General features: G+C 38.7%; 1 protein-coding gene across 1 annotated transcript in view; it reads left to right on the top strand.

The window, feature by feature from the left end:
• Positions 1-25,732, top strand: part of vsnl1a (visinin-like 1a) — a 38,366-nt gene that overhangs the window by 1,989 nt on the left and 10,645 nt on the right. The window contains exon 2 of the mRNA XM_017720188.2: positions 5,598-5,766. Within this exon, the coding sequence (XP_017575677.1) occupies positions 5,605-5,766 (162 nt within the window). The 5' untranslated portion in view covers positions 5,598-5,604. The remainder of the gene's footprint in view (positions 1-5,597; positions 5,767-25,732) is intronic.

Below are 25,732 nucleotides of genomic sequence, written 5' to 3'. Positions count from 1 at the left end.
GACAGGTGGGCATATGGATTTATCCGAGCCTGTCTTTGGTTTGATCGAGATGTAAAAGATGATACCAGACTTAAAGGAGACTACAGATCACACGATACACCCCAGTTGACTTGCTTTGGCTCTGGCTGAGGCTTGGAAAATGGGTGAATCAGTTGGGATGGGGTTAATTTTTAAGGGACATCCCAGTTTATGTGATTAATATCTGCTCATAATTACACTGAGTACATTGCAAAGAGGACATTGGTCATTGTTGCTTTATCTCTCTGGTTCCTAGTCCTGGCCCTTGAGTTCTCCAACCTCATATTTTGGTGTTTTCTCTGTTCATCACCTGAATTGCAAACCTTTGCTAAGTCGATTTCACAGAAAATTTTCAACCGGATAAAAACAATGAATCTGATTGACTTGGGGTGTAACAATGTGTTGTAATATTGTGATATTGCAGTGCAAAACTGTGACAGTGTGCTTCATGGAGGAGATGTGACAATACTTTGTAAAGATGGGACATTCTGTTATTTATGCCATCACCTGCAGTTGCATTGTTTACACCAAAGTTTGCAGTTACCACCCATCAACAGCTCACCCCAGCACTCCCCAGCCCAATCCCATTTCTTCTTTTCCCCCTACCCCTTGTATTCAAGTGTCACCCTAACTCCTTGGAACTGTGTTATAGGGGTAGTGGTTGAAATCTTGCCCTACGAAATGGGACAACCTTTAAAAATACATTTTTCTAAATTTATCAGGCTACTAGCAGGGCTCTATAGGCGACCTGACCTGTCTTCACTGATAGGGAAAAGTTGAGCAACCTCACTACTGGGCTTTAGTTACATTTAGGGCATCATATGCTTTCAAAGAGGGAGTATACGACAATTATTTGTCATCGCCCACTGTGAAGCTGAAGTCAGCTGTTCACCAGATTCTTGTTTAGATTTTCCCATTCCACCTTAATTGGTGCAGCAGTGACATTCTAGTGCTTCAGGCGTCAGAACTTCTGGACTATTTAAGGTGGAACGGGAAAGTTAGCTAGTTAGCTACTGAGACAATAGCATGCTATTAGCGATTCTTTAATGCCTGTTACGAAGAAAACGACTATAATACATTGACACGACATTAAACTCAGATAGTACAATGGTTATCATATTTTTTGTAACAGAAAATACTTGAAATGGCATTGGACCCTCCTGCCTCCCAGCTCTTGTATTAATAAGTTGTGGAACAACATGACTATAGTTATCATTTTTCTTCATCTCAATTTAGTTTAAACTATTGTTAGAATACCGAGTACACGAGCCCAGAATAGAGAATCCAGTCATGGGCTGAGAGTATATGTATTTGTCCACACTAATATGTTTAGGATAGGATATTCCACGACCAAGATTGGAAACTTTTATCTCTTTTTTATTCATATGCCTTGAGGGTACTGCTAGACACAAGTACAGTAGAAGTACTATCTGCCATGTTAGGGCTCTAAATGGCAGGCTCCTTGGCTCTGGGCCTGACCTCTGGTGTTCCTGCTATACAGACTTATTTGATGTGGATCTGTTTTGTCATGGCACTGTAGTTGGGCCTTTTGTGTTGTGATGTACTCTTCGGCCATGACCTCCAGGTTCAGTTCACAGCTTACTTGAAACACTAATGGCTCAACAAGCATGGCAGCTTGGGTGGTGAGGAGAGGACTGAAATGAGAAAACAAATCCCACTCTTCATCAACTTCCTTCGAGGGAAGACAAGATGCATGGAGAGAAAAAAACAGTTGTTCACTCATCCATTTTCTTAGCAAATGAAACAGTACTCATGTGAGTAATGAAATTAGTGTTTATTTTGGAATTTCAGTCTGAGGCTCATTTACTGCTTTCACTCATTTGTGTAAATGAATAATGGCCAGTACAGTACAATGGCATCCTGTAAGCAACCTTCATTTCAATGAATGAGCCATCCTACAGAGATAAAGCAGAACTTGCATGTCATCTGTAAGATTGCAACTCTGCCTGTAGTTCTACACTGCTCTTATTGGAATTTATTGTGAAAGATATGTGTATATAGCTATAATTGTTTTGGTCAGGTTGTAACAGTGCATTTGTGACTTTGAATGTGATGGCCTTTTTGTAGTTATGCTAATGAAAGACTGTTTAATGAACCTATCCACCTGCCAGCAATGCAAAGCAACTGTATGCATGTGCATGTGATGGTTGTTCATAGAGCGGGCCGAAAACAGCTGCAGGCCGAGCCCATGCAGATAAGCAAAGGCGAGTTGGCTGAAATAGTGTTGCCCCTAAAAATGGACTGTCAGATTTGGAATGATGGCAGCGTGCGGAATTCAGGGATTTGAAGGGTTTTGGCTTCTCTTCTAATGTGATCTTCTGCAAAGCTGCTCTGTCTATTATACCAACAATCCTCCATGGGCTTTTCTAGGAGGCTCTTCTTTTAAACTATAGTGCAGTCTAGGCTACGTCTCATTTTCTCAGCCTGCGCATACGTGTGTATTTATCAGTATCTTAGTCACCAGCATTGTTCCCTGTGGTCATATTAGCTATTCTAATTTGCACACTACTTTTTATTGCTTATTCTATTTTTGTCAGGGCTCCTTTATCTGGTTGATTACACCAAACCCACATTTGATGTGTCCTCAGTTAGCTTTCAAATGACATAATCCCTCCTGACTGGCGCTATTCATCACATTTATACCACTGCACCACTGCAATGGTCTGATCTCAGCAGTCATAATGTTAATCACCAAATAGCATTATGCAGCCTTTGTAGGGCCCTTCAGATGTCCATTAACAAGACTAGATTTGGGGAAACAATTTCAGTCATTTTTCAAGTAGAAGCTTCACCCACCTGGGAATATTGTGTGGTCTGTTGTTCAGAAACACACTTACACTACACACACACACACACATGTATATGTACACACACACACACACACACACACACACACACACACACACACACACACACACACACACACATACATACATATATATATATATATATATATATATATATATATATATATATATATATATATATATATATATATATACACACACATACATAAACATATACATATATATGTGTGTGTATGTATGTACGTATGTATGTATGTGTGTGTGCGTGTATATATATATATATATATATATATATATTACATGCATATGCATCAATTACTTAATCTATGCTTATTATTCATGTATTAATCTTAAGTCTTAATAATTCAGTAACGGCTTTGATTTATTTGGTAACTACTATGAACTATCTAAACTTTACATATTTAAAATATTTATACTTCGCTTTATTTTGTGTGGCTGCATGATATAAACAAAAGTAGCAATGGCACTGATCCAATACTGGATATCGGTATCAGGCTGAAATCAGCAGAAAATGCTGGATGGGATATTTGAGGAATTAAACTGATCCGGTACTGTTACAAGTCTAGCTGGAAATAGTATTGAATTACTTGCTGTGCTGTAAAGCATAAAGCAAAGTAAAGTAATTCTTGTTATAACAACACCAACTACAGAAAAAAATAACAGCAAGGGTGAGGTGGTAGACGGTTTGAGTAGTTTGAGCATGGTATACAAAACCAATTCCCACAAAGTGACTATGTGAGATACTAATAAAAACAGATTTCAGTAATAGAATAGACAATTCTGTCTAACCCATAGAAAATATAAAACATTGATTACAAAACACAGTATTTTAAATTTTACCCCCTTTAACTTCATCCCTTGAAATATTTCTCATTTTTGACATATGTGAACATATCAGTATTTTATCGTCAGGTAAACAGTATGTATAGATAAATGTTATGTAATGGAGCAAAAAATAACTATTAACTTTGACCATTTAATAACTGCAATAATTTATTCAATAAAATAACTGAAGTTTTGTCTGTAAGTGCTTCCTTGGCTTCAATAACTTGTCCCCTTTGGCAGAAACAGCTTTATGCAGATGTTTCCTATAACTGTCTCCCAGTTTCTGAAATTGACTGGGAGACATTTTTGCCCATTCCTCCTTCCAGAATTCTTTCAACTTTGCAGTGCTTGAGGGGCTTCTTGCATATAGAACTTGTTATAAACCTGTCCACAGCATTTCAGTGTGATTCAGATCTAGGTTTGAGTAGGCCATTCCACAACCTTACATTTCTTCTTTTTGAGCCATTCCTTCGCAGATTTACTTGTATGTTTGGGATCGTTATCCTGGTGGAAATCCACTCCTTCAGCTTCAGTTTTTTACAGACGGTCTCACATTCTCCTCATCCAGTCTCTGGTATGATGAAAGAGAATTCATAATCGATTCTGTGATTGCAGGTTGACCAGGCCTTGAGGTGGTAAAGCAGCCCAAACCCATAATATTCCCACCATCATGCTTTACGTATAGTATGAGATTCTTCTGATCAAATGCTTTGCCAAACATGGCTTCTGGTGATGTGGCCGAACTTTGACTAGTCTGTCCATAGTACGTTGTTTCAGAAGTCCTGGTCCTTGCTTCGATATTAGCAAACTTTAATCTTGCTCAGATGTTCTTTTTAGGCAGCAAAGGCTTCTTTCTGGAGCACGTAAGTGAAATTATTTCAACTGTGGCAAGATTTACCTGCAGATCCTCTGATAAAATTTTGGGTTTTTAGAGACTTGGGGAGACATATTTCTGGGTTGGCCTGGCCTGGACAAGTTTAAAATTTTCTCCACTTGTAGATGATCTTCCAGACAGTGGAACGATTGATTTTCAATATTTTGTATATCTTCTTAATACCCTTACCCTTACTCATAGGCATCTACAACTTTCCATCTGAAGGCCACAGAAAGCTCATTTGATCTAGGCATGACGATATCATACACTCCAGTAGGAAAGAACAAACCAGACCAGTTATCTGAGATTTGAGTAAGACAAGTTCCTTTTTTCTAGCGGTGTTATGATTGCAGCTGGTGGGGTGCGACTAAGTCAAATGTGACACGTGATACAGATGGGGTGTGCTTACTTTTTCCACATTAGACAATCGCATTACAGTTTATTTCAATTATATAAAGAATGACAAAAATACTGATTGTTCAGGATGCTTGTAGGACACAGTGAAAACAACAGGTATTTTGCAGCCTTCTGCGATATCAGTCTTTCAAAAGCCTACACAACAACAACGATTAACCAAGGTTATATAGGGGCAGCGCAACAAGAGTTTAAAACCGAAGTGTGGGGCCACATCTCTTAAGGGTTTATTTATTTATTTATTTATTTATTTTTGAACCGTTTTTAAGTTTTTCACGTATTTTGAAAATACCTGTTACACTGTGTGTAGATTTCACAATGAATGGACCGAAGGAAATGGCCCGCAATGACTTGGAAAAAATTCTGGTTCCATTGACTTACATTCAAAGTTAACATTTTGGAGATGTGATTCTTAATTATAATGGCAGTCTGACATTGATAAACCAATCAGTTCATTAATTATTAAATTAGTCATTATATTGAATGAATTACTCTTCATCAAGTGCTTAACTGACCAATACAGTAACTATCATGAACTAAAGAAAGGTAAGGGCCAAGAATGAGCTTCGATATTAACTGTTGCTCTTCTGATGCTGTCCTCGGCCTGTGTCCTGCAGAGACACCATGGGGAAACAGAACAGCAAGCTTGCCCCTGAGATGCTGGAGGACCTGGTGAAGAACACAGAGTTTAACGAGCATGAGCTCAAGCAATGGTACAAAGGCTTTCTAAAGGACTGCCCCAGCGGCCGTCTCAACCTGGACGAGTTCCAGCAGCTCTACGTAAAGGTGAGCAATCTCACTGTTTCACAGTGTTCTCTTTCTTTTGCTGCCTTTCCAGACCAGTGTTCACAAAACAGTAGTAAGTTAGAGAGCGGATATTAGATCAGATTCCTCCATATTTATGAAAGTCGCTGTAACTTTTACTCCTGAGGTTGTTTGTGAATACAGGCCCCATTGGGAGGTCTTTGGGATTTGTAGCCGAAATGCATCACATGACTTATGAGCAGCCGAAGGAGCCATAAAGGTGTGCTCTCTGATTCATAACTGTCGCCATATCTATTATGGATGTAACAGGCCAGTCTAGGGGCATGCACTAGTATATCCTCATACAGCATTTTTACAACTGAAGTATGGTCGACTATAAATGTGCTCTAATTTTACATAACTTTGTGCTGTTTTTAATGCCTTAGAGATTGGCCAGCTAGATTAGTGTTGAGATTTTAGCACTAGTATCTGTCAACCTAATGTTAAGGTAGTGATAATGTTAAAAGTGAGACATTTTACCATTGCATGAAAAAACTTTAATTTAGAACTTGATTCCAGCAACGCATCTGGGGATTGGGATTGTAGTTAAAATGCATGATAAAACAGGAGCCATTTTTAAAAATCAACTGTTAAGATAACTGCATCACCCACAACCCTCTATTACCTTCCAATAAAAACAAATAAATTAGGAGGCCAGCCAGTAGAAGGTTTACATCGGCTTCCACCTATGGGCTGCAAAATGTTTTTACGTTGATATAAATTTAAAGTATGTTTATTACGCACTAAGACTAAATTCCATAGTCAGTATAGCTTTTCTGCTGAAGATCTTTTTGTCCAAAGAAACACGTTATAGTTTAAATATAATGTACCATAGCAATTTCACATTCTTTTACATAAATGAATCCCACTCCTCTGCAGCCCTCGAAACATGGCAGCATCTACTAACTGAAAATTATGTAAACATATTACACAACAACGACAACAGAAACAACTGGATTATTATATCATTTAAATTATCTGCGTTGTTCAGAGGCCACTTTGCTTGCTGGATCAGCTTTGCTCACAAAAGAGGTTAGCCTGCTGGGCACTAAACCTTTTAGCAATTGTGTGATGTGTTTCCCAGCAACAGGGTATCAGAGAGATGGTTTTATTAAAATCCAGAGGCGAAGATAGTAAGAAAATGGATGACCTTGCATTAGCAAGCCAGTGTGTACCTGGGAAGAGAGGCCAGAGTGAGTTTGTTTGTTTTTATGTGTCTGTGTGTGCTGAGATGTTTGCCGCACACATACACAAAAGGAGGCGTTAAATGTAATTTACAATGGTATGTGGTGCATTCATTGTTTTCTTGCTTTTCTTTACATTAAAGTTTTATTTGCAGACTCATATTGTTAAGATATAGGTTTTTAAGGTCATTCAGATTGGTTTGAGATTAAATGCACCGTTCTAGAGAAACTTATTGTTTAAAGCCTCTAAAAGCCACATCACAGAAATTTGTTACATGAAATGATTATTACTATACTACCTGGTACTTTTGGCAGACTTTAGGTCCTCTAGTCATTTTGGATAGTAAATAAAATGGATATATTAGTGTGGATATATTAGTAAACAGACACAAGGTCAACTCTGTCTCCTTAGTATTCGATGACATCACTGTAATATTGTATCTCACAAGTTTTTGTCAACATTGACATATGGAGATAATAAGAAGGGATACTGTTTGTTCTGTAATTGCTTCTGTCCTAAATTCAGTCCTAACTGAAGTTGTCATGGTGTCTAAACAGATATGATAAGGTGTCATAGTTAAGAAATTTCTGTAATACAGCCCTTGGTTGCTATCACCACTACTGTAAAGACATCTAAATATTTTGCATAATTAGGTTTACATCTTAGCTATGGAATTATTCTGCAGTTTTGCACAGTTTGTGAAATTCTTAAATGTAGTGCTCTTAGTAATAACCCTCAGATTTCAACCTGTGCTTCTTGCTTTCTTGGTTTTGAGAATATTTAATAATCATGTTCATCCTTTTTTTAGTAAGTCAAGACATTTTGTAATGCTTACATGCTTCTCCACCATTGTTTGTGACAAGATGTTAACCGTCAAGACACGTTGTTTCAGAAATTACTGCCTGTCAGCACTCCCTGCCACAATTCCCTGTTACTTCAAACCTCTTGACACGTACAGTTTATGCCATTTATGCAAATGAAAAGACGAGGTGCTGTCCTGAAATACTTGGATCGATACTTTGTTTTTTTTTTTTTTGGCCAATTTTGCAGTCTCAGGCTTTGTTGCGGTCAAAGCTTGGCATGCTCCTGGCACTGTTCTTCTCTGCATTTTGGTGGATGCCATATTGGCTGTTGCTAATTTTAGGGCCTTTTTGTCTCTGTGTGAGCATATGCCTCAATGATTTTCAATAATAGGCTGCCAGGCTAGACAGAGGATTAGATCGATCCTATGGATAAGCTTGGCTTACACTGGATTCTGATCGTTGACATGGTTTGCATTTGTAATTTTGTGGGGTTTAGTCATGATTTCACCAGAGCCTATTTTCTATGTTGTACAGTGTCTTAATAATTGATGAGAAAATCTGGAATTACCTCCTACTGGAACGTTCCACTGCCACAGCTTGTCATTTTTTTTTCAGCTAGTGTTTGTGAAGTGTCTCGCTTGTGTACAGGTAATGAACCTTTCTAATCGCCTTTGAAAATGGATGATTATAATCATGGCATAGCCTATGTTTGGAGAAATCACTGCTGTTTTATTCTAGTAGCACATACTTGGTGGCCAGAATATCTTAGGAGACAGAATGTGAGTTTTCTCACATCCTGACTTGCTTAGCACTCAGAGAGCCATTTGTAACCTCGCAGGCAAAAGCCTTGTAAAGTCCTGTTGCTGTATCTGCCAGGAGCAACTGTGGGGTGACAGCAAGTGTGCCAGTAAAGTGACCCATCTGTCACTCGGTGTTTGATCGACCACTGCTGTTTTGGATGTTGTTGCTGCATCAACAGTGCAAAATAATGCTCTTCATGTCTGTGCTGAATTAAGCAGTTATCTATAGCAGATCTAAATCTGATAGTATGTTACATATAGAACAACAGCCACAGTGCTAGGCATATCAGAATATGAGCAGTGGTACTGTTATAGATCCCTTTTACGATATGTAAGCATCATCATAAACGAAACTGTGAGACATGAAACAGTATGTGTCACTTGGGCCCAGTCCCATTTCTTGTTTCTACCTCTTTTTTTCGAGTGCCACCCTAACCCCTTGGAACTGAGTTAAAGGGGCATTGGTTGAAATCTTGTCCTACGAAATGGGACCCTCAGTTACATTCTGGCGCTTCAGGCGTTAAAATTACTGGACTATTTAAGGTGGAATGGGAAAGTTAACTAGCTAGCTCCCGAGACATTAGCATGCTATTAGTAATTTTTTTATGCTTGTTATTAAGAAAACGACCCGTAATATATTGAAACGACATCAAACTAAGATAATACAGTGGTTATCATAATTTGTAATGAAGAAAATTCTAACATTTGTGGTTTTTTTGGTTGCTTGTGCAGCCATCTTGCTGGTTTTCCTTTTTTATATAAACCTCTGTTTGGAGTGAGTCTCTGTAAAACCTCTGTTTCGAGAGTCATGTAGCCCTAACACTTCACCCTACCCCTATATCTCAACAAAAATTTGGACCTCCTACCCCTAGAAGTGAACGTGCAAAACAGTTCTAAGGGCTAAGTGGTAAGTGAGGGTTGAAATGCGATTGTGCCTTATTTGCGCTTCAAAAAATGTGACAAGCCTAATAACTTCATGCCAGTTTACCAGAAATGTGGTCATGTTTAACTGTGGCCCACAGTGCTAAGCCCAGAAAATTCAGAGAGGACCTAAGGATAAAAATAATAATTGCTGCCAGTGCAGTGGCCAGGGTGCATGAATACACTGGCTACGTGTACTCCAAGTTCAGCTTGTATTTATAACACTTGGAGTCATTAGCAACTTAGAAGTGTAGTTCAGATTTACACAGTCATGATCTCACCTCAAGTCAGCCAGCAAAAGCATGTTTTGAGCCATGAGGCTAATGCAGCTGACAATTTAAAGAAACCCATACCTCTCCAATAACTGCATCCTTAAATAATCACACATTTGTTTCAAGATACATCAAGTTATTTATTAGACTTGCTTATTTGATGTCTAACATACTTTTAGGGATGAATGATATGGCAAAAATATAATATAATCTCAATGCTTGAAAACATTTTCACACAATATGTATCACAATATTTCCTTTGTCAAAAGTTGAACAATGCTAAAAGCTCAGTCTAATGCCACATTTAAACAGTATAATGATTTTTCACTTATTAACACTTGTACTTGTATGTAACATCAGTGTGAACAGATCAGCTCCTAAACTGGCCCTCATGTGCAAAAGAACAGTGTGTCACGTTGGTTCACGTGGCTCATCCAGAGGTAAACAATCATGACTGCCAGTGAACACCAGTCGCTCCCAGAGCTTTCAGTTTCATCTTCACCAGCATCACAGGAGCCACCATGTAGCTTCACTGACTGACAGCTGGGCTCATCACCCAGAATGTGTTCAAGCTTGCCGTGAAAAGGGCTTAGTCACTTCTTTGGTTTGTGTGTCCTCAGATTCTTTAAACTTTGATTTCAGACTTTAAACTGTTCTTTGATACTTCATCCATTTCTATTGAAATCTCTTCAAGGATCGAGGTACATCTTTTCAAATTTTACAATTTGCTCTCTGCCATTGTTTGACCCCCCCCAACTCACCCACATGCAAATGTGCACCACCTGCTTCAATACATGACTATATCATTAAGGTTAGCACCCCAGCACAGTCACAACTGACAGCTCTTCCAAAAATAGCAAGCCGTCGTTTCCCAAGCTCTAACACTATCCAGCTTTATTTTCCCTATGCTGAGAGAAAACATAACCTCTGAGATCGCTCCGTTTACCTCACCACTGCTTGTTTGTGGCTGTCTGACTTTGTATATTGTGATTAGAGGCATACAAATTACTGCACAGCATTTATTTATTTATTTAACATACTGTCAGTGTTTCAGAATAAATGCTGCCTTACTGACAGTACTCACTTTAAATGAGGACTGTTTGATGAAGCTGACAGCGTCTGGCAAGCGCTCGTCACAGCCTGCGTTAATTTCGATTATAGTCAACTTAGTTTGTGTAAAGGAGCTGTTCTGCATTCGGGGAATGAACACATTGTCCTTTAGCATCAGGCGCCGTATTACAGATACTTCCTATCTTTTTGTCTTAGCTTAAGATCTGACAGGTCAAGATATGATTTTTCACAAATTCGTATTACAGAAACAAATCTGATCTTAATTCAAGAGTCTTATCTTACAGCGTCTTATCTCAAGTTAGGAAATCTTAACTTACTCGATTGAAGTCGACAATCAACTGTGGTGTCTGTTACCTAACAGCCGAGCACATGCGCACAGCTGAAACATAAACATGTAATCCAGTTATTTAGCCAGACAGCTAATGTGAGCTACCGTTACTGATGAAAGAAGGTCAAACAAAACTAAAGCGCAATTGTAACGCGGAGTGAGGAGGCGAACGCATATGCTGAGATAAGCGACTTTTATTGAGGGCAAATCCAGGGTCGTGATCATGACAGTCCAGGTTCAAAAAGTCAACATGGAGAGATTGGGGTTCAGACAAGACGAAAGAAACACCGACTGAAACAACACCAACAAACAATCAGAACATCAAACAACATCCCAAACAAAGACCAGCACCAACACAGGGGAAAACAGGACTCAGGTGAAAACACAAGTGGGAATAATCAGGGGTGGAGTCACAAAACAAGGGGCCGGACAGGGGATCAATACAAAAAGCACGTGGACTAGACCAAAACACAACACAAACACATGGACAGGAATGGGAGGGGCCAATCGTGACAGCAATAAACTGAAAGTTGAGAATGTTTCAGCGCTTCATGCTGTTTATTCGAGAGTCGTCGCTCCACAGTTTCAGTTTCATTTCCCAAATGCTTTAGCCGAACGCGCTAACGTTATGCCTCCTAATAATCAGACACGCGTTCAGCTGTCTTCTCATTATTCACCACCATCACTGCAATATTTTGTCATCAATAAAGCAGATATGATCTCAGACTTCATTCTTTTTTTGTAATATGACCCCAGAAGAATAAAAAAGGTTAAACGGGTTTTATAAATGTGAATAATGAGAACTGACAGTTAAATTTGGTGAGTTACAGTTTAACCAAAACTGTTAAGAGTATAAATCATAATCTTTTGGTTGATATTATCAGTTTTCAAACTTTTATCCCCTTAAAATCTGTGTTGTCCACACTGATTTCATGCTTCTCTCTGATGCTTTCATATGGAAGCAGGCCATTTTTAGGATGCTGAAGTCCCTAGTATTGATACGATTAGCTTTTGTTGCTGCAGTGGACTTTTATCAAATTAATTTGTCCAAAGGGATGTAATGAATCAGCTGGTCGTGTGGCAGTTGGAATTGACCTACAGGCCTCATTGGTGTAAGTGCTGCTCAGCCCTGGGCAGACAAAGGTCTCTTCCCCATGGCCAAATGGAATTTTTAATGGCTGGAATGCTCTGGGTTAATTTCAGCATCCATTTAGTTACATGATATGTCTCTACATTTGTGGATCTGGATGAGCTCAATGTCACACAAGGTTGTGCCCTGCAAAAGGAAAATAAATTTCTCCTCCAGAATCAATAGAAGGCCAACTTCTCTGTTTGTGATGCCTGTGGGCTGACCTTTATTGAGTGATAGGCCCTCATATAAAGTGCTGGATTTTGTTTCCCTGTTATTTTTCTATGACATGTTTGTGTACAGCCTCGCTGAGTGGTAATAGATGTGATTTTGGAGAAGAGCTTTCAAAATGACCTCTGGACATTCTGGCCCAGCCCTTTTTTGAGGATTTGTGATTTTCTGGTTTTGTGAAGTATCCCTTGCCACTGATAGGTTATCATTGTATTGTACTTCAGTCCATTGTAACCACAAATATGGCCCATATTGTACATATGAAATGCATTAAAGTAAAAAGACTGCCATCAGAGCATGCTTTATGGATCAGTGAGTGCGTATACATGCACACAATGATCCGATAACTGGAGAAAATCAGATTTTGTTAGTAATCCGATCAACATGTTTACATGCACTTGAGTAATCCGATAATGGGATACTTCGGTTCTACATGATTCAGACAATGATCAGAAGACGTGATGTAAATATAATGTAAAACTTTATATCACGTTTTTTTTTTTGAAAATATGAACTTACATCACCTAGAAGATGAAGAGTATTCAAATCCTTTATTTCGCGTTTCAGTGCCGCTCCAACAGTGTTTTGCTGCGTCTGACGATATCCACTGTCTGTTCTCGTGCATGTGCGATTTCCATAGAAATCGGAGTACGAGTTTACATGCACTGAGAAATCTGATTACTGAGCTAAAATCCAGCTCTCTTTATCGGAATATCTTTATCGGATTTCTAGATTGGAGTATGGTGTTTACATGACCATTTGAATAATCAGGTAACTGCAGAAATCTGATTACGATTGAATTATTAAGTGCATGTGTAAGCACTTAGTATCAGCTATTAAGTTTGATTTTCCTACTGTGCCATACAGATATAAACATACAGAATCCACCGTTTTGCCACTGATGCCCATTTTCAAAAGCTATCAAGCAGTTGACATGTCTGAGGTTTGACATTATTTTAAAGTTGCACTATGTAAGTCTTTTGTTAAAATTGAAAGTAGAATTAATGAGAAAGTAGAATTAATGAGAAAACCCTGCTAAAAGATAAGTATAGTGTCAGCGCACCTTATAAAGACTGAAATAGTAATTTAAAAGTCTGAATTGGAGGTAATCGGATTTTGCAGGAGTGTTTTTTTAGATCACATCATTTGTTTTTGCGTATTACCCTCATGCACACAGGCTCAAAAAGAAAGTCTGGCTTGATGTTTACATCTCAAATGCAAAATCAACATTATACTGATGAAGATACGACAACAATTGTGGATAATGTACTTACAGCCTTGGAAGACACATCCTTCACCAAGTTTTAACAGAGTTCCCTTTGAATACTTCTTCAGTGCACTTGCAATTATCAGATTCATCTGCTCTGAGAAGGGGACCGAAGCACGACTGACATTACAATATCTTCATGCACATGTTGTGTGCAATAACACATTTCCACCAAAGAGGTCCCCAGATGCCCAAAACTTACATGGTGTGGTTATAATGTAAAAAAAGAAAATAGCCAAACAGCCACGCAATATCAAGCACCAGGGATGTAACTGCGGTTAAACAGACCACCTAGTCAGACATCCTGACTAGATCTGGGTAATGTGTCATTTATACTGGTACACCATGATCTATTTTATCAGTATCGCCCAGTACCAACATCTGTGGCAGTGTTGGGCTAGTTACAAAAAAAAGTAATCCGTTACAAATTACTATTCACTCCTCTAAAAATGTAATGAGGCCTTTGAAAAAGTATTATAATTACTCCCTACTACTAAACATAATTTTAAACAAAAGTCCATTTTCCTGACTGATCCAGAAACAGCCAATTATGAGGATTAAAGACAGATAGATGGATAGATAGAACTTTATTGATCCCGGAGGGAAATTGCAGTGTTTCAGTAGCAAGACATATAATTACACATAGTCTTACATAAACTGTGTAGAAAAATACAAAATATAAATAAATCTAGACATAAGTTAAAGTACAAGAGAAATAAAATAAAGTATAAAAGTATATCTATTTACATATTCACATGGCATATGCAACATATTCGCTGTATTTACAGGCAGCAGGCCCTGAGTGATATGAGGTAGTCTAACGGCACCTATTAAAGCCATGACTAACTTTGAGAGACATGACTAACTGAGAGACAAAATTATTGTTTGCTGTTGTTTGAAAACCTAGAAACTTGCCAGTTGCTTAATGAATAAAATCAAAAGCTTACAGAGATTCTGAATGAATATCAAGGCTGGTCTGTCTAGGCAAAGGCAGGGCTCTGTCTTCTTCAGCATGCAGATCTTTATCCTTCAGTATGTTGGTGTATTAACTTGCATAGTTGCTTCAACATATTAGGCTCTCATCGAGTTTCATGGCCTTTCCTGCTCACATTCACAATTGAAGCTGCACAATCAGTTGGAGCAGGTAGAATTCATATATACAAATTTAAGGACAGATCTGGATAATCTATATAGTGGAAGTCTTAAATTCACACATAATTAATATTGCTCTGTTAGAGACATATGAGTAATCCAAGTAACAAAATCTTATTAAATCAGTAACTGTTGTGTGTTACTTTACTCTATAACAGGAAAAAGTAATGGTGTTACTGTGACGTTACTTTGTACCACTAATCACTGTTCTCTAGTGAAAAAATGACATACGTATTCTTAGATTTTCTATTGTTTGTTATCTCTTTGGTTATAGTATCATTATCATATCATATTGTTAATAATTACATAATAGCATGTGCTCAGTGCTGACAAGCTCATTCCGTTTAAGGGTACTCGAATCCTTGAAAAATGCCACTGCTGTGAAGCAATCAATACCCAGCCCCTCAGCGGAGACGAACAACACTTTGCAGTTTATGATGGCAAGGACGGGATGCGTATGTTGGATATGTGACCCTGGCTGAGCCCATGTGATGCACTGTGACGCAGAGAAGCTTGTGTGGAAAAAAAGCTGTGGATGGCTGCCCTGATTAGCTTGTGGTCAGAACAGCAGCCCTGGTGCCTGTCTGTTCAATGTCACCCCAAGGTCTCCCACCAGCCCAGCCCACCCTCTGTCTACGATCAACAGCCAGCTGGGCCTGCAGGACGTCACTCAGAGGAAAGCATTCGATTTACTGGACATGTGATAGGGATCCGGCACCACTATCTGTGGCTGTCTGCTTTATGTTGTTGTACAGTTCTCAGTAATCAGTGTTCATAAAGAAGCTGTATGTTTCAAGGTATGTTTTAATGGTTTAGTCCTGATGTAGGACTGAGGACATTTTTGCTGTGGGGTTTTAGCATGTTAAAATAAACAGTTTTGGATTGCTAACAGTGTCTCAAGAACTCTTCTGCTATAGGTGTTGGCACAGTATCCTGACAAGCTTGCGGGCAGCAAAGGCCTACATAGCCCACATTATTCTGAGAGATGCCTCACATGGTGCCTCATAACTTCATTGCCGAGTTCACAAAAGCTTAACAGAGAATGATTGCTCCAAGGCTCCTTGTCGGCTGGTAGGATTGCTGCTCATATTTCAGTAGCTCCACTCTCACCAGCTATTGGATTTTGCTGACAAAGACAAACTCAGTCAGAAATCATTTGTACATGTTATGTTTGACCAAAAAGCTTTTTGAGCACAACGGGGTGGCAGAATAGTACCAGTTAAACAATTTCTAGCCATCATAGCTTTTATGGTCAAACCTCTCTGGGATCTACTGGAGGATAGAAGATTTTCAAGCTATTTAGAACACCAGCATTCATTAAGAATATATAGGATGGATGATTTAAACATAAATAATGATGATTATACATTAATTATATCCTTTGCAGTAAGGATGAATTTGTGTGTGTGAACAGTTTGAAATAGTCTGAATTTTTTTTTCTCATAGAAATAAAACCATTATTTTCTTGCCAAAATTGGTTAGCACTTGACAGTTTGGAGGTGGGTGGACTGGGGGTTTTACATAATGCTATTTGTGTAAAGGGAGGGGCATGCTAGCCTGGCTCAATTACCCTTGCGGGCACCCAGTGCATTCAGTCAGGAAAGAGGAGTGAACATGCGAATCCATGCGTACTCTGCTGCAGAGAGAGAGGGAGAATGAGAGCACCACTGAGAGTGAGACAGCGAGAGAGATGGCTGTGCTCATAATGTTAACTGGACTTAATGCACTGCATTAACACAGTGCTTTTCCAGTCCTGTTTTCAGTCTGTTAAAATGCATTGGGCCATAAGATCCTGATGCACTGCCAACACTTCAAGGGGGTGAAATGTAAGCAATGCTATTTTTCCATTGGAGTGGAAAGCCACATGGGAAACAAAATGACTGATAAGGAACTTAGTGATGAAATAATTGGCATTAGTCTTTGATGATAAAATGATAAAAATAATTATGGAAATCAATAAGGGTGTCACAGTGCATTGTGACTGGAATATCGCAGTGCAAAATCGTGACAGTGTGTATTGTGGAGATGTGATAATGCATCACAGATAATGGATATTCTATTACTTATGCCGTCTAATGCAGTTTGAACTTCAAAGTTTGTAACAATCAGCACCAGCAGCTCACTCCAACACTCTTCCTGCCTCTCAGCTGTAGTGGTGTAAGTAAGCCGTGCAACAACAAGATTATCATAGTCATTTTTCTTCAGTCAAAAAAAGGCACCTGAAGCCATTAGAAGACAATAGTGGGTGACAGGTAACTTCAGAAGTTCCTAGGCCAGTCCATGACAGTCCACACTTATATTAGCCAAAGTAGTAGACTAATAAAAGCAGGAATTTAATAAAGCCTGGACATACAGAGCTCAGTAGTGAATTCAGGTTTGTACAGGATCATTACTAGCACATTCAAATACTGTAGTTTAAGTTTCTTATAAAATGTATAATGGATCTAAACTTTGCTTGGACGTCATGTGATAATGTGAAGTGGAACAGCACAAAAATGCTGAGAAATGAGCCCAGGGTTTTTCACAATAATGACGCCTTTTAAAATGACTTGATTAGCTATGCCTGGGACACTCTGAGCTTGAGACTCCTTTATGGGATTCGTTGTGTCTTCTGAAAAATCTCAGGGAAAAAAGAGATATTGGAACGTTTTTATTAGATGGCTCAGAAGGACAGCTTTGATCCTAGGATTTTGCCTTTTATAGTCTAATGAATAAGGTTATATAAAGCTAAAGGAACTGAGGCAAAGATTATCAGCTACTCTTACTCAGAAGAAGTGAATGCTTACACCTTTGTGATGCTATGAAAAGTGCAGCGTTCTGACTGAGTTAATTTAGTGCGGACTGTCTTGCAGTAAGCGGTGAGAGATTCCCCCGTGGTGGGAGTAAAGGCTGAGTCAGTGTGTGAAGAACATGGTTACTTCTCTTCCAAGTGCTCCCTCTACTGGTAGATCTGGGTGCCAGAGAATGACTTTGACTTGAGTTCTTTTAGGCAGTATTTGAAAATCCTATAAAATACGTCATCAGCCTATCGTTACAAAAGTACTCAGTGTTAACGTTTTATATCATTCAAAGGCTTTTTTACATTGATAGTTCATGTCCCAGGTAATATTAAGCATGATTGCTCATACCGTATTCTTGTTTTCTGTAATCTTCCATCAAAATTACTTTTGCACACCTCTGAAACATCTTTTGTTACAAAGAACCAGTGGGCAGGGAAAAATAATATTACTGATTTTCAGTTCAGGTTCATGCTGACTTTAAGGTCGGCCTGTCGTGTATGCCTACTGCACTGATCCATACAAATACCGATATATTCTGGAATATATTGACAGCATCTAACAATATATTTCATTTTCATATAAAAGTTAAGTGCTGTGCAGTTCATTTTAATTGTATTCACCTGTGCCAGAATAAGTAGTTCCAACACTAACAGTGGTGCAGTTACCCCCTTTTGGCAGTCCATACATTATAGCTCAGTAAGGCCCATTAATTGTGAAATGATGCCTTTTCAGTCATTTCAAGGCTAATTAGGCAGTGATGAGTGGTTGAGTTGAACTTAGTGAGCATGTGCTTGTTTTGTAACCCTCATCAAACCTCAAGGCAGCCCAGACCCCAGCGCAGCATGTCGCAAAAGGTTTATATAAGCCTTCTCTCAAGCCGAACGAAGCCCAGTCCCACACTTCAGATATCCCAGCCATACCATTCAGTATATATTCTGTACTTTTTTGTAAATTGCCTGTATGGTTGCCTTTTTTCTCCCTTCTTTTTTAGGCAGGTGGTTGCCTAGAGGTTGGAATCCACATATTCCACTTGCTCGGCAAGCTTGTCTTTACAGTGTGCAGAAAAAAAGTCTAGTCATGCAGACACATTGAGCTTACAGCAAGCCTTTCTTACGTAGGTGAAATGCGTTTGCATTACTCGACGGTTTACGCAACCTGTTCCGCCTTAAAATCCGCCTTAAAATAAGCGTGGGTGTTAGGGAAGGAGGAAAGGTTGTATAAAACGTCACATATTCTTTATGCATGAATCATCTGCTCAGAGTGAAGCACTTCCCTGAGGAACAAAAAGAAGCCTTTCAAATTTTGCCCTCTACAGTTAAGTTGGCAAGAGTATAGTATAATTAAGTATAAGTTTCAGTTTCTTAGTCACATTTTTTGCCCTTTGTAATAGTCGATATACTGCGGCTTTGTGCGGACCTTAAACAGACCTTGAATACGTCACCCAGATATAAATGAGGGCTTCTTTATTTTAATAAACTGCAATGATTATCACGTTCAGTGTACCTTCTATGCAAACCCCTCCATCTTCTGTTGGCTGTACATGGGGCACCTGGTAAAGCAGCATGATGAGGACAAATATTGTTATTGTGTTTATGCCTTGATCGTAATTATAAATCAGGAATTTTTATTATGATACTGTTTTTTCATGGCCAAATGAACAGATGAAACACGCCATCACATTCTACTTTCTGTTCAACAGAGTCACTGTATTAGTAATATTTGCCTTTTGATGGGCCAAACTAGCATTTTAGCACCGTCCTGCATAATTCTGCTCCACAGATCATCCAAAATCAGAATGTTATTGTGATTAAATTGTTATGGATTCCAGATTTTCCCTGCAATGCTGTTGCTGTTTTAACAAAATCTTGTATTTCCAAAATGGTAGCTTTACAGTAGCAAGTAAAAAAAAATGTGGAACTTTAATCATAAGTTGAACGTTAATGTTGGAATCATATCGGTATAGAAAGATAACTGCTTTAAAATAAAAATACATAGATGTTTAGATTTCAGATCGATATTTGATGACATTTAATGTACTCTGGATGAGCAGAATGCTTACACAACTCTGAGCTACTGAGCTAAAATGTCTGTATGTTATTCATTTTGCTGCTTTTATAACTTGCTACAAATAAATGTTATATTTCTTGTAATGCTTGTCCAGGTAGATTTAGTCCCAAATTCTACATTTTATAAATGATCATACTTGCAACAGCTATGAAAAAAAAATTGTAATTGTAAGTTATTATACAGTTAATTCCAGCCATGCAAGCTGATTGGTTGAGCAGTGTTCTAACCATGCTAAAGATGAGACTACACTAAATTCTCAAACTTGGTCTGTTTAAGGAGCTGGAGAACAAACTGCTGGCTGTGCAGTGAATGAACTGAGTTCATTACTCTGACATAGCAATGAGCTGCTTGTTAAGGAACTATAATTTGGCGGAAGGAACTGAACATTAAAACATACTAAACCAAATCACAGCCGTGATGTTATTTCGCAATAACACACGCGCTCTCTTGTTCTATTGCTTAAGTATAACATGTTTATTAGTTGATTTGTCATGAAATGTTTACACAGTGTAAAACTTAGCAGCAGTGTAGAAAAGTAATAACTGAAAAAACTGATGTGACAGCGACAGTATATTAAATGATTATGTAGTATATTAACACTGCATTGCTACAACAACAGTGTCAAGCTTTCGTCCAAAGTAATTTACTTCTGTTAGATCACAGGATTACCTTGATCCAAATACAGAACAATCATTTCTGAACTATAATAGTCAATATGCCAACAGCACACAGTAAAACCATTTTAATTAGGTAGAGAAAACATTTACATGCTGTAGCTTGCTGCAATATCAGTTTGTCGAGGGCAAAATATTGCAATAAAGATACCCACTGCATTTTTATATGACCTGTCCACAACAATGTGTTTGCATGCACTTAATAAGCCAATCATAATCAGATTTCTGGAGTTATCTGATTATACAAATGGTCATGTAAACAGCATACTCCAATCCAGAAGTCCAATAAAGAGAGCTGGATGGGATTTAATGGGATTTCTTAGTGCATGTATACTCTTATTCAGATTGCTTTCAGATTTCTCAGTCTGCGCATATGCGGAAACAGATTGGAAATAAGCGAGACTCGAGCAAAACACATTTGGAGCACTGTTGAAATATTCTTTATTTTCTAGATGATGTATGTTCATATTTTCAGGTACAGTGGTGTGATTTGTTCAAAAAAACTGCAGCATGATTGATTTTTCCGTTTTTGCGTCACATCTTCTTCTAAGAGTTTATTTGCCAGTTGGAAGGCAGAAATCTGATTACTGTCTGACTCATGTAGGCCTGGAGTTTCCCTATTATCTGATTACTCAAGTGCATATAATTATTACCGGATTACTGACAAAATCTGATTTTTTTGCAGTTATCGGATTATTAAGTGCATGTAAATGCACTCAGTGTTGCACTGGTCATGGTCATAGTGTTACATATGTATACAGTTGTATGCAAAAGTTTTTGTTTTGTTGATGTGTGTGTGTGTTTGTTAAACCATTAGGTACAACATATCTGTAACGTAGCCTAAATGTAGATGATAATCTTCATTATGACATTATGTCAGATCATTTAAAAAAAGCATTAGGACACTCATAGCCAACATCCAGGGTCATAACTGCACAGCTTCCATTATGCCCCTGAACATTTTAGGCATTGTGCTGTGACATTGTTAAATGACCTCCATTTCGGAGATCATTCCGGAGATCGAAGTGAGGGAGGGGGAAATGTGGACTGGGGCAGGAGGGGGATCGGCTGAGCCTGTGGATTGGGAGCAATGGCACCTTGTGGCTCTCACTGTACAGGGTAATGGTGGCCCACTTAAATGCAAGCCTCTCTGGTGGGGTTTTGGCTGATCCATGCACAACCCCCCCCCCCCCCCCCCACCCCTCTATTTAAGTTTAATACTCCAGCTGTGCAGGATTTAATGAACATTATTATAGGTTGCTACAGGGCCATCTGTAATATGTATGTCATTCATGATCCTTACCTTATATAACCAACGAAAAAATCTGTAAAGAAGGCATGAGAGAGGGAGGACAAACATGAATATGTACACATAATGATAATTAGATTAACTTTCACTGAAAATTTTGGCAGGTTATCTAGATTAAATCATACATCTGTATATATAAGTTTAGGTTTAACTTTTTCTGACTTATTCTAACTTTTAATTGGGTGATAGTGAGAGCTACTGCGTCAATACAGCTAGGATGCCAGATGGCTAATCAGGCAATTTAGCTGCTTTAGTTACATAAAATGAGCAGAAAAGAAAATTGAAAGTTGTTAATTGCAGTTATTTATATAATCTTTAGCTAAAATTTCTCAACTGTTACAGGCTTATTTCCCTGTCTGAAAATTATTTTTGTCAATTCCATTATTCTGTTCATACTTGCATTGTGGAATCACAAGGCCCTATTTAATGCACCATGGCTGGATTAGTCTGGAGGTAAAGGGGCTCTAATATTTGTCCAGAATGTCATGGATGGGTGTGAAACCAGCATCCTCCTTTCTGAGGTTGGTTAATCCCATAATTTTCTGGCCAGTTGATTAAGTCTGAATCATTGGTAGACAATAAGACGTACTGTGTCTATAAGAAGTATGCACAGGCATGCTCACATAGAGATTTGGATAATCTCTGATTTTGACATCTCACTGCATTGATCAGATTTACACACCTAGCCCGCAGCGCTCACACGTCACTTGATCAGGTTGTGCTTCCATGTGACGACGAGTCCCCTGATTCAGTCTGTTTTTCTACTTCTGCATATGCTCTTGTCTGAAGGAATGTGAAACAGAACACATTGGTGTTGTGTGAAAATTGAGAAATTTCACTGTCGCAAATGCTTGACCCAGTTTTTCCCTTTTTTCTCCTTATCCCTGTGTTTTACATAACAAAACGTTTCATAACCTGCCAGATTTGCACGGAAGAGCGAATAGAGAGGGGGTGTCACTGCAGCAGCAGCCATGGCTCTCCATGACTTGCGCTTTTATTTTTTTTATTTAATTATTTATTTATTTTGTTTTTGTTTTGTTTTTTTTTTCTCCCCCTCTCCATGCATAGAGGAAGGCCAGATGGAGCAGAAGGGCCAGCCCCATGAGAGAGTCACTTTGCATTTGCGCAGGGCACATCACAGAGCCTCCTGATGCACTGCATCTCCTCCAAAAGCAGTCTGACTGTTTTGGGGGAAGGAAGACACCCTGCTGCCTTGGATGGAGGGGGTGTTTTGTTGTTTCTGAGGACACACAGTGTGTCAACTCTTAGGGTTAAATCCTCTCAGGGTTAAATCCTCACAGGGCGAAGTTGAGCTCTAAAAGCTGTCGTTTTCTGACCTGTGCCTGGTCATTGTGTGTGCAGGAGTAGGTTGGGGTTTGGCAGTTTGCGACTGTAGCATCCTTTGGTCTTGTATTTAGTAACACAGTATGGAATTAAATATTGGCTTATAAAGTAGTTCCACATCACTAGGTGCACTATTGTCAATAGCACATAATAATATATATTATAGTATTAGCATATAATAATAATCATAGAACAGTTAGTTCCGGCCACGCAAGCCAAAGGGTTGAAAAGTGTTCTAACCGTGCTGTTATTTCGCCATAACAGCAGTTTTTTCACATTGTTTCACTCTGTTGAGACACCATTGCTAAACAAATGACTCTGACAGCTGTAGGAGACGCTCAAGCCATTTGAACGTTTTTACTTACTTTGCGCACAAACAGAAAACGGAAACTTTTAAGATCACGTTTGACCGACGGCCGATTGGTCAGACTCTGAAGATGAGACTGAATTCCCAAACTGTCATCAGCCAGAAATGAACCCAATACCATTCGCCAAACAAAATGGGCTGTAAGATGCTTTCCAGACTGGCTGGAACAAAACAACATAAACATCGATCTAGCAAAAATTGACAAAACTGAGCTATTGAAGCAGTTTTCTGGCTCAGTCCGATTTGGTCAGACACCTAAGATGAGTTTGGCGAATGGTATTGGGTTCATTTCTGGCTGATTCCAGGTTGTTTAGCTGCTCTTCTGTCACAGCTGCCGACTGAAAAGCTGCTCAGTGGTGATGACAGTTTGGGAACTTATTGCAAGAGGTTGGAATACGAACTGCCGGCTGTGCAGCGAGTGAGCGGAGCTCGTTACTCTGACCTAGCAACAAGCTGCTTGTTAAGGAACTATAATTTGGTGGAAAGAACTGCGAAAATTAAAACATTAAACGCCGCATTCACTGCCCAGTTTACTACTTAATTTATTTAACTGTTGTATAAAAGCAGTAGAACATTTGAGGTTGTGTGTTATCAAGAATAACATCACAGCTGTGATGATGTACGGCGACCAAATCATAGCCGTGATGTTATTTTGCGATAACACACTCTCTCTTTTGTTCTATTGCTTAAATAATAGCAAAACACAATTGCTACATATTGGGACACATTTAAACACATTCATAAATGCGTTAGTGGTGAAAAATGGGTCAGCATTTTTTGACCAAAGGCTGTGTTGGTTAGAGGATTCACAGCCATCTTTAATATCAGTATTGCAAAGGCTAAAATCTAACAAATGCCTTATTTTGCAGACTTGTTATGCTCCCATGACTGTTGTGAAATTTTTTTTTTCATCAAACTTCGAGAGCATCTTTCATGAGTGATTAACACAGGGCATCCTAGGTCAAAATTCTGTATGTTCACCAAAAGTACATCAGGATTATACCAAACTGTGCAAGTGCAGTAAGATCTCTGCAGTCTGAGACAGACGTTGTGCTTTTTTATTTTTTATTTTTTTATTTTTTTATCCAAACTGCCTGTGGCGTGTTTTCTTTTGTGCCAAATATGCCCGCTTTTGACTGACTGACTTTTTGGCTGCCACTGTGTGGGACCTCTTGTCATCTAAAAGAGGAAGGCAAGTGGAAGGTCATGTCTAATGAATAGTGTTTCTGCAGAGCATTTGGGGAAATCTTTCAACTCCCACAAGTGCTTCTACAGCAATTTGACCTCGACATATGTTAGCTGAAGTCAGTGGGAATACTGTCACATATTCAACAGCCTTCCAGCATCATCAGTTTGAATAACAACACAACATTCAGTGGCAAATACTCACACAGTTTACTAGAAAGACATCAACCTGAGGCTTTAAGCATACCCATCTTCACCATCTAGGATGAAAAAAAGGTTTTGTTATTTTACGCTAGGTGAGGTTTGGTTATATATGCTTTTGTAATACTGTGATGATGTTTTGTGTTCAGATTTACTAGTTCAGTTAATCTTGCTGATAATTAAATAGAGAAATCATGGGTATCACTCTATTATTGGGGAATCGTGAGTTTGAATTCTGACAGTGCTGCTACCAAAATAGGCATGAATACTAATAATTGACGATGCCAAGGTTGTAACAATAGAAGAACCTTTTTTGATGCTATGTAGAATCATTTTAAAAAAGATATCTATATATCACCATCTATAGCACGTTCTCCATCAATCTGAAGAAAACTTTCATGATGCAAAGAGCCCCTTTATCTCGCAAAGGGTTATTTGGGTGTTCGTGGTTCTATATAGAACAATTGTCTTTACTAAAGGACCTTTGTAGAACCATATTTTAAGAGTGTAGCATAGGGTCCTACCGATATCAGCAGCACGCAGTATTATTAGTATTCATGCCTATTTTGTTAGCAGCACCATCAGGGAACCAGGAGCCATCTTTTTTAAGCATGTATATATCAGTAGTTGATATATCGTGAAATCTGATACACATGAAGCTAATAATTCTGGACATTCCTGTTCTTTCTAACTGACTCAGTTGCAGCATAGTTGATAATACCACACACACACACAGACACACACACACACACAAAAGATCTGGGTTTTATTTCCCGCCCAGACAGCATCATCACTGATATACCATATTATTTACCATACAGGGTGATTCAAAAAGACTCATTCGATTTCAAAATGATTTCTT

The sequence above is a fragment of the Pygocentrus nattereri genome, chromosome 4 (genome assembly GCF_015220715.1).
Source record: "Pygocentrus nattereri isolate fPygNat1 chromosome 4, fPygNat1.pri, whole genome shotgun sequence".
Classification (NCBI taxonomy): domain Eukaryota; kingdom Metazoa; phylum Chordata; class Actinopteri; order Characiformes; family Serrasalmidae; genus Pygocentrus; species Pygocentrus nattereri.
The sequence above is the reverse complement of the archived record's forward strand: the minus strand, read 5'-3'. Positions and strand labels throughout refer to the sequence as shown.